Source organism: Morone saxatilis, unplaced genomic scaffold (assembly GCF_004916995.1).
Source record: "Morone saxatilis isolate NCDOM2014 unplaced genomic scaffold, NCSU_SB_2.0 Contig3, whole genome shotgun sequence".
Lineage (NCBI taxonomy): Eukaryota > Metazoa > Chordata > Actinopteri > Moronidae > Morone > Morone saxatilis.
In genome coordinates, this window is record NW_023339873.1 from 14,972,331 (window position 1) to 14,981,800 (window position 9,470).

Here is a 9,470-nt window from a genome sequence, read left to right on the forward strand (position 1 = left end):
ACAGTTTGTTGGTATGGGGCTGCGTAACATTATGACCCCCAGGGTGTCATCATTTAGTCTATAAAATAATAAAAAATGCACCACAATAAGTAAGCTGACCTCTTTAAATTACTTATTCGGTGACATTGGAGAAGGGGAAAGCAGAGTTAAGTTTGGCATTTTTGCTAGTGTTGCTGCAGGCAAATTGTCAGTTTATCAACTAATCCAAAAATTGACAAATTATTGTCAGTACTAATATTTATTGCATATGCCTTGCGATATTGTATGGTATTACACAGTTGGTTTCATTTTTCTGGTTAATAAGTACATCTACTGTAGTATAAATAAAGGACAAGGAGCTTGCCCTCAAATGTGTAATACCATATGGCTGTGATAATTAAAAAATCACTAAGAAAAGGATAAATGAGAAACCATGTCTAATAGGTCCTCACACTTTTCTATCATCTCAGATCTCGCCGTGGACTTTGCATCATCAGTCATCCCACAGAGCCACATCCTCAATGCTCCATTCTTCTCCAGGGTGCAGAGGACGTTTTCTCGCTACTTCAACGAGTTTGAGGAACTCCAGCTTCTTGGAAAGGGAGCCTTTGGTGCCGTAATTAAGGTAGGTTTTTTTTTTTTTTTTAAGAGAGATGACCCTACACTGGCAAGAAAGCTGTCTGCGATCTCTTAGTGTCCCCTTTCCCTCTCTTGAACCTCCAGGTTCAGAATAAACTAGATGGCTGCTACTATGCTGTGAAGCGCATCCAGATCAACCCAGCCAGTAAACAGTTCAGACGAATAAAAGGCGAGGTGACCCTGCTCTCGCGCCTTAACCATGAGAACATCGTCCGCTACTACAATGCTTGGATCGAGCGGCACGAGACGCCCTCCACAGGTTTGCTGGGCAACACAGACAGCTCTGAGCCGTGTAGCAGCGCCGACAAGCCTCCTCAGCGCAAAGCGGCTCCGCAGCGTCTCAACGAGCTGGGCCTCCCTGATAACGTGGAGGACGTTGCCCCGCCCCCAACCCTGTCGAGCTCGGTGGAGTGGTCCACATCCATCGAGAGATCCTCCAGCGCCAAGTGTAGCAGGCACCAGTCAAGTGATGAAGAGGACGACGATGATGATGAAGAAGATGTGTTTGGTGCCTCTTTTTTGTAAGTTCTCTTTTTTGTGGCAGTCAAGTCCAGCAACGCTTTCTCCTCCACAGACATTTTATTTTGATTTTCTTTGCTTTTAGGCCGTCAGATAGTGACTCAGGGAGTGACATCATCTTTGACAATGGGGATGAAAGCACAGACGAGATGTCACTGGTTAGAATATTTACACCTCATTATTTATTCACTTGTTTGTGTGTCAGGCCCAGTGCGACAAACAAATGGTGTTTCTTCTCACAGGTTGAGTCAAGCAAAAGACCAGTGATCGACACGACGGAGAGCACGGACTCAGATCGACCTTTAGTCGTAGCACATCACCTGTACATACAAGTAAGCTTCACCGCCATGCTCCATTCTTACCACCAGAGCTTTCTCTGCCTTACATCTAATGCATATTTTCTGTTCCTGACAGATGGAATACTGTGAAAAGAGCACTTTAAGGGACACGATAGATCATGGCTTGCATGAGGACCAGAATCGGTTATGGAGACTCTTCAGGGAAATACTGGATGGCCTTGCTTACATCCACCAGCAGGTGTTTATCTGTGTGTTTATGTGTTTGAGTTTCCACTCTCCTTTAAAGCTGAAAAGCCACAGCAGTGTCCCAGCTAGGATCTGATGTTAGCCGTGTTTGTTTCATACTTTAATAGCAATTACAGAAATGTTAACAAGAAGGAAGCCGTGTTTGCATTTACCCATGACCGAGAAGATCTCTTCTTCCATTCCCCTCACTTTTAGGGCATGATTCACAGGGACCTGAAGCCTGTCAACATCTTCCTTGACTCTCAGGACCATGTGAAGATTGGAGACTTTGGCCTGGCTACAGACCATCCCGCTAATGCGGTTTGTAGTGAACAGTTTCACCCTGCTGACAGGCTGCACTGTGGAGCTTGTAGCTTTTTTTTATCTTTATAAAATGTATAACTCCAGTGATAAAGATTTTATAAACTTATGGAGATACTGTTCTCTCTCAGGCTGCAGGTATATTTGAGGTGGAGGAGAGCGGCTCAGCAGTGATGCCCAAACCAGACCCAACAGGTGCAGAGAGTATGAAAACACTCATACTGTGTTTTGTCTGATATTCACGTTCTTCCCTGACATTTTGTGTTGCTTCTGCATCAATATTCTATAGGTAACATGACAGGCATGGTTGGCACTGCCCTCTACGTCAGTCCGGAAGTTCAAGGAAACACCAAAGCCACCTACAACCAAGTAAGATTTCAGATTTTAATTAAAATATAAATAGAATTTAAGCTTGTGCAGTTGCCTTCATGTAACTTGTTGGTCCTTGTATTTATCCAATCTGTTCTCAGAAAGTTGACCTGTTTAGCCTGGGCATTATCCTGTTTGAGATGTCCTACCGGCCCATGACGACCGGGTCCGAGCGCATCTCTGTGCTGAGCCAGCTACGTGTGGTATGTCCACGTTCAGGAATGGGACCAATCCATGTAGATTATTAGAGTGTGTAAGGCTTTGAAACTGGCTTGTTATTTAACTCATCTCTTTTCATGCTGCAGGAGCCCATCATCTTCCCTGAGGACTTTACCGCCTATGAGCAAGGAACGCAGGTGAGGGCGCTGTAGCACAGCATTTGATATGGAATCTTTTTTTCTTCTGTGTCCAAGTCTAACAACAGATCGGCTCTCTGTGTCTCTTCTTTGCATCTGTCAGAGGAAAGTGATAGAGTGGCTGTTGAAGCATGACCCGGCCCTGCGGCCCACCACCCAGGAGCTGCTGAAGAGCGAACTGCTGCCTCCACCGCAGATGGAGGAGTCAGAGCTGCACGAGGTGCTGCAGCACACCATGGCCAATATCAACGGCAAGGCCTACCGCACCATGGTGGGCCAGCTGTTTGCCCAGAACATCTCTCCGGTCATGGATTACACCTACGACATAGACCTATACAAGGTTTGGCTACAGTTCTGGCTTATTTTTCTTACATGTAGCTATATTGTACACTTCTGTGTTTACATTTAAATAATGCATGTTGTATATGAGGTACAAAAACTTTTTGTCTTGTTGATTGTTGCAAAACTAAGCCAAACAGCATATTTTCTTTTTAGGAAGAATAGGGCTTTACACGAGACCAGAGGGGTGGTCATGTGTGTGACATTTAAAAAATTTGGGGAATTTTATTTACTGTGCAGTTGTCCTTGCTGGGGACATAGAGGTAAAGACATAGTCACCTCATGTATTGCAAGTTGTTCCCCTCTCTACCTGAAGATGTCACTGCAGACACATGAATGGCTGCACCAACCCCTCTATGCTGCTTCACTCATCTGGTCTGTATAACCGACCAGCAGAAGGCCTGTTAGTGCTTAATCGATGTCTCCTGATCCCTAACAGAGCCTGTTTGTTTGGTCTCCCTCCAGGGCAGCTTCAGCTTCAACAGTGCTAAATTGCAGCAGTATGTGCATGAAACAATCACCAGGATCTTCAAGAAGCATGGTGAGTACACTATGCCTGTTTGCGTGTGAACATGAGTCTTTGTTGACTCTCCACTGCAAATCACTTGGACTCCTGACCTGCTGTAAGCCTGTTTTAGAGACCCCAACATCTGCTGCAGTGAGTGGCAGCTAAACAATAAGCGCACTGTTGGGAAGCACAGATCCTGTGCAGGTGCTAGTGTTATTTTTGTGCACACTGCTGATGATGTCCAGCTGCAGTTATTTGTTTATCCTCGGTTTGTATCTGCTCACATGCAAGTCATTTAGAGTGAGTGTTATATTATCTTATGCAAATGTTGCAGTAATACATCGATGTTTGTCTTCAGGTGCGGTGCGTCTCCAGACGCCGCTCCTCCTCCCAAAAAACAGGAAGTTGTATGATGGCAGCGAGCTGGCCTCCTTCATGGACCACAGCGGAATGCTGGTTACACTGCCCTATGACCTTCGCGTGAGCCCATCACACGCGCACACACACACATAAACACACGCGCATGTCCGTGCTTTTACACCAACACTAATTATACAACTATTTGCATCAGCGCATGCAAACACACACATAGTGTGAAGCTGCAATCAGCAGACTTAAGATTCTGCTACCTCAGGAAAGCCTGAGGACTAAATGGTTGTTTCCACACTGTGATTGATTACAGCCTTCACTGTCATTATACAAGTGCACCCAAAGTCTCAACTCTCTGTTTACTTTAGATGGCGTTTGCAAGATTCGTCGCTCGCAATAATGTAACACATCTGAAAAGGTAAAGTTAAAGGATTTAAAACATTTTCAGGCTTTGTTATAATAAGAATAATGGTTTGTTAGCTTCTTTCAAAATGGTCTTACAAAGTTCTCTGCAACCAAGCTAAAAGCAAATTACTTATTGTTAACTTATAAAACACACTGATAAATGATCCTTTAATTTTTTGTGTGTGATAATATTAAGTCAAATCACCACCAAGTTATGTTATTTTGCTTTATCACCAGTAGGCTCACCGATTTGTATTCTCAAAGGTTGATTGTGTTTCTCTTGATCTTTCCCAAGGTATAGCATCGAACGCGTATTCCGCCCCAGGAAGCTGGATCGTGCACACCCGAGGGAGCTTTTGGAGTGTGCCTTTGACATCATCACACCCGTCACTAACAGCCTGCTCCCTGATGCCGAGACCATTTACACCATCTCTGAAATAGTCCAGGAATTCCCCGCACTTCAGGTTACGCACATGAACTGCCTGTACTTTAAATGATCCAGTGAGCTGACAGTTTGTGCTGCGCTGCCTTGTCTTGAGTCAGACAATTTGTTGATGCATAATTGTTCTTTATTTTCCTACGGATGCCATCATTGCAACCTGCCCTGTTATTGTTTTTTCCCTTTTTACTTCCCACTCGCATTCCTAGCATACCAAAGTATGTGTAAGCCTGACAGATTTACACTGGAATTGTTATTTACATAGTAAATCTGTTATGTGCAGCACTTCCTTCCCTGCCTTCCAGTACAGTCCATTTCCTGTCCACGCATCCCAGTGCTGCGTCAGTCTCCAGTCGCAGGCCTCCTTGCATGTTTCATGAACCCAGTCAACCCAGGGTCTGGCCTTTGGTTCATCCCTAATAGATCCTGTTTCTGATCCTCTCCACCACCCACCTCTTTGTGTAAAAGCTTTTAAGAATATGTGAGTCAGACGGAATGAGAGAGCAGCCGGACACAACAGTCATTATTCACTGAGGTGCTCATTGTACAGTACTGCTCTTGCTTTTGACTGTAATTGCAACTGAGAGGGTTAAAGGTGTGTTTGCGTGTGTTTTGTGGCCACAGGAAAGGAACTATAACATCTACCTGAACCACACCAGCTTGTTGAAGGCCATCCTGCTCCACAGTGGAGTTCCTGAGGACAAACTGAGCCAGGCCTCAAACATACTGTGTGATGCCATGGTCAGTGCAGGTCACACATGTATCACAGATGTTATCCACATCGCGTGCCTGTTATTAATGGGCTGGAAAGAACATATATAGTCGTGTTCTTTCCAAATATAGCAGTGTTAACATGTCTGTGTTTGCTCCAGAGCGAAAAGCTGACCAAACGTGAGGTGGAGGCAAAGTTCTGCAACTTTTCTCTGTCAACCAACAGTGTAAGTGTCCCACCGGGTGTGCAAACCTTCTGTAAAAATAATCAGTCCTGCAGGAGCTAACTGGTTGTCCCTCGTGAACACTGAGATCTCTCCTCTGTTGCGTCCAGTTACAGATGCTGTACAAGTACATAGAACAGAAGGGGGATCTAGAGGACCTGGCGCCACTGCTGACATCACTCACCAAACAGAAGACAGCCGTCACCCAGCTGGCCAAGCAGGGCCTCAAGGACCTGGAGGAGCTCACAACGTTGCTGCGTAGACTGGGAGTTAAACTTCAGGTGACTTGGGATTCTGGGTAAATGAATGTTACAGTAAAAGAAGAGCCACTGGGAATGTTTTCTCCACTTTTAACGCAGATGGATCCTCTCTACAGGTGGTGGTTAACTTAGGCTTAGTTTACAAGGTGCAGCATCACTCTGGGATCATCTTCCAGTTTGTGGCTTTCATCAGGAAACGCAAGCGAACTGTACCGGATATCGTGGCCGCTGGAGGACGCTACGACCACTTGGTAGGTTTCATTAATCCACATTCCACATGTGACTTTTGTCAAGTCATGATAAATATCTGCAGGTATTATTTTAAAAAATGTGGCCAAAGGTTTTCATTCCACATATGCATGCATGTCAACCATATTTTTTCCATCTAAAATATAGCTGCTCTGCCTGTATTTCATTATTTCCATATGATGCAGTCTACGTGGTACCTTCATGTGGTTTCCTCTCTGTGCTGCTAGATCCTGGAGTTTCGAGGGCCAGCTACCACAGTGCCGGTGCCCTCTGCAGTGGGGGCCAGTGTGGCTCTGGACAAAGTTTGTGCTGCTATGGCCAACATGGAGGAGCCAGTGAGAGACACAGACGAACACACACACACACACACACACACGCTGAGCTGACATTCCTAATTATTGTAATGAAGCAGCAGACAGAGCTACATATTTAATGATGCCTTATTACAGCAGGCGGCCGCCACACAGCCACTTTTAGAAACATGTTAATAACTATGATCAGTGTGACTCCTGATGCCGTGGAGTTATTTTTGGAGGTGCATCATTTTCTTTATTTCAGATTCAGAATGTGAAATGATGTGCCCGGAAGACTGCATGTACTGTAGGTCTGAAGACAGAGAATAACATTGAAAAGACTCAATTGTTAGAAACAATTTTTCTACACCTCACTGCATCTTTTAGTATCTGACAGTTTTTTTTACTTCTCTCTGTATTTTTCTCTGTATCAGCCCTCAGTGAGCTCCTGCGATGCACTGGTGGTCCCAGTTGGGCATTCTTCTATGTCCAAAGCCATCAATGTTGTCCAAAAGCTGTGGAGCGCTGGCGTTTCTGCAGACATCGCCTACGATGTCTCACAGGTTAGCGGTCTCCCTGATATCAAGCCAGTTTTTATTTAAAGGTGCTCTGTGGAGTTTTCTTGTAAATAAACAAATATATATTTACTTAATGTGTTATTGACCATAATGCATTGTGTGTGTCCTTGAGGTCAAACAAAAGTGTTCCTTTCTTGATACTACTTGATAGCATTTACACAGACATATTTTTTTTTTTACATTTTGAGAGTGTTTCTAGGTGTCGAACATTTCACATGGTCCTTTAAAGTTCCTTCCAAAGTCCCTTAAAAAAGTCTTGAGTTGTGATCTGGAAGTTGGAAAAATATGTGAAGTGTTGAAATTCCTCTGCAATGTGAAAGCATTTATAAATAAGCGTCATGACATTTCTTAATGTCATGAGAACCAGATACACTATAAAGGCTTGTAAACTTTTTTGCATGTTTTAAGTGTATTTTAAGGAAATATTTATATTTTTCTTCTGATCAGCCAAAAGATAGTGTTAATATCAAAAAGTGCAGATTATTGAAGACTACTTAAAATATAGTCTAGCCATGGCCATTAAGGCCTCAGCCTAAATATATCTCAGCTAAAGGAAGCAAAGCCCACTTCTCAGTAAGTCACTCCCTTGTTGTTGCTTCCTGTGAAAGCAAGAAATCTGCAGAGAGGACTAACATATAGCAGCACTGTACATTTAGTAACTCAAGCAGAAGGGTTTCTTTGAGTTTGTGTTCTTACACTTATAATGACATAACTGAGCCCTCATGTTTGTTGTATGTCTAAACTCAACCACATTCCTGACTTTGTAGATCCCTGAATAGACAATGGGGAATTAGCTATTGTGTAAAATGGTTGATTTTCTTAGCGCCCCCATCCTTCATGTCCTGTAGTATCTTCATCCCTCCTACAGAGGGCAACACCTGACTTCCGTTCTTGTGGAAAATGCCACTCATCTGTGAGCAGCAGACTTATCGTGACGGCATCAAAAATTGTAAACATCCCACAGAATGAGCTGCACTTTGTGGTTGCGTTCGAAAGAGGCTTACTGGCAATATTGGGACAATACGACATGGAGCCTTTTGTGCAATAACTGACTCAGTCATCTGATAGACAAGCTACCACCAAAGTTTTTTGATAAGCTCTTGTTAGGGAAACTCATAGTGTGATTGGACAACAGCCAAGCTGAGATCAGTTCCTTCAAAGCAAAGTTATTTATCTTCTGGTCCAAAACTCCTGATGCCATGCCTCTGTCACATTCTTCATGTTTATGTGACAAACTGATCTTAGCCTTGTGTTTGTGTGTTTATGTTAACGCCCTCCCTGGCATCTTGCTGTACCCGCATTTAAATACTCCTCCTGTTTTTTCCTCCTTTACTCTTTATAAGCTATTGTTTTAACTTTCCACTTCTGCACTGGATAAGTGTTTGCTTTTATGGTCTTCATTGTCTTTTGTACTGGCACCTTCATTTCCCCGGAGTTCTTAGAAGCAATTAGGAAAGGTTGGGTCTGGCTGGAAACAAGCGGTACTATGTCCAAATTGTCAACAGTGTTTGTGTGTGTATTTCTGTGTGTATTTGTTGATTATGTATGCAGGCGGTGCCTTGACCAGTGGCGAGATGGTGAGAACACCTTGTTCGGACCTACTCACCCATAACTCCCCCCTTGCTAGACTTTTGTTAACACCTTTCACATGCTGGCCTCTTAACGTGCCGAAGCTTTAATTCATCCTCAGGAGACAGTTGCACTCTTTTAGCTTTTATTAGCCAAATTTGGCAAACTCCTTCCACATGCGGTCAGCTTAGGCCTATGGCCCAGAGCTGCCCACCGTCCTTCAGGCGATGGCTTACCTTTGACTTAATTTGTTCTGTCAATGAGAAAAGAGGAAGTTTTAGTGCTTCTATGATGATGAGGCGCAGTCATACACACACACACTGAAGGGTTTGTTCCGCACCACTGTTAGCTCGTCTACCGGAGCAGCCGGATGAAAATCTCTGGCTAAAGTTGGTGAGAATAAATTGGGCTGACATAAACTTATATATACATACACACCGTCAAGGTTGAATGCATTACCTGAATACACATTGGTTTTGGTCATGAGTCCCAGCTCAGTGTACACCCTTCTTGTTCCAAGCAAAACTCTACTTAAACTCACTGCTGCTATACAAGAATGTTTGAGCCCATGAGTCCATCCCTCCCACCCCTTAAACTCAACCCATACAGGCCCTCTGGCTGTCATCCTCCTCAACAGAGAAACATAGGGAAAAGTCATCATCAAGCTAGTATAACAAAATATCTAGCAGTGAATTAATATTATTAGATACACTTAATTATGTTTTAATGCATACCTAGTTGGGCTGAGTTGCCCTGTGTGTGTGCGTGTGAGAGAGCGGGAGAGTAATTCAGCCTTTTGTCATTGTGTGTGTGTGTGTG

At 43.8% G+C, this 9,470-nt stretch overlaps 1 protein-coding gene across 1 annotated transcript in view; it reads left to right on the forward strand.

Moving 5' to 3' along the window:
- The window catches only part of eif2ak4 (eukaryotic translation initiation factor 2 alpha kinase 4), a 21,983-nt gene that overhangs the window by 6,178 nt on the left and 6,335 nt on the right, over positions 1-9,470 (forward strand). Inside the window, exons 11-31 of the mRNA XM_035674531.1 lie at positions 450-604; positions 703-1,139; positions 1,223-1,295; positions 1,380-1,469; positions 1,552-1,674; positions 1,878-1,982; positions 2,114-2,177; positions 2,272-2,351; positions 2,453-2,554; positions 2,657-2,707; positions 2,811-3,047; positions 3,512-3,587; positions 3,913-4,034; positions 4,292-4,341; positions 4,624-4,792; positions 5,392-5,508; positions 5,640-5,705; positions 5,813-5,983; positions 6,079-6,213; positions 6,439-6,546; positions 6,939-7,067. Coding sequence (XP_035530424.1) covers positions 450-604; positions 703-1,139; positions 1,223-1,295; positions 1,380-1,469; positions 1,552-1,674; positions 1,878-1,982; positions 2,114-2,177; positions 2,272-2,351; positions 2,453-2,554; positions 2,657-2,707; positions 2,811-3,047; positions 3,512-3,587; positions 3,913-4,034; positions 4,292-4,341; positions 4,624-4,792; positions 5,392-5,508; positions 5,640-5,705; positions 5,813-5,983; positions 6,079-6,213; positions 6,439-6,546; positions 6,939-7,067 — 2,660 coding nt within the window. The remainder of the gene's footprint in view (positions 1-449; positions 605-702; positions 1,140-1,222; positions 1,296-1,379; positions 1,470-1,551; positions 1,675-1,877; positions 1,983-2,113; positions 2,178-2,271; positions 2,352-2,452; positions 2,555-2,656; positions 2,708-2,810; positions 3,048-3,511; positions 3,588-3,912; positions 4,035-4,291; positions 4,342-4,623; positions 4,793-5,391; positions 5,509-5,639; positions 5,706-5,812; positions 5,984-6,078; positions 6,214-6,438; positions 6,547-6,938; positions 7,068-9,470) is intronic.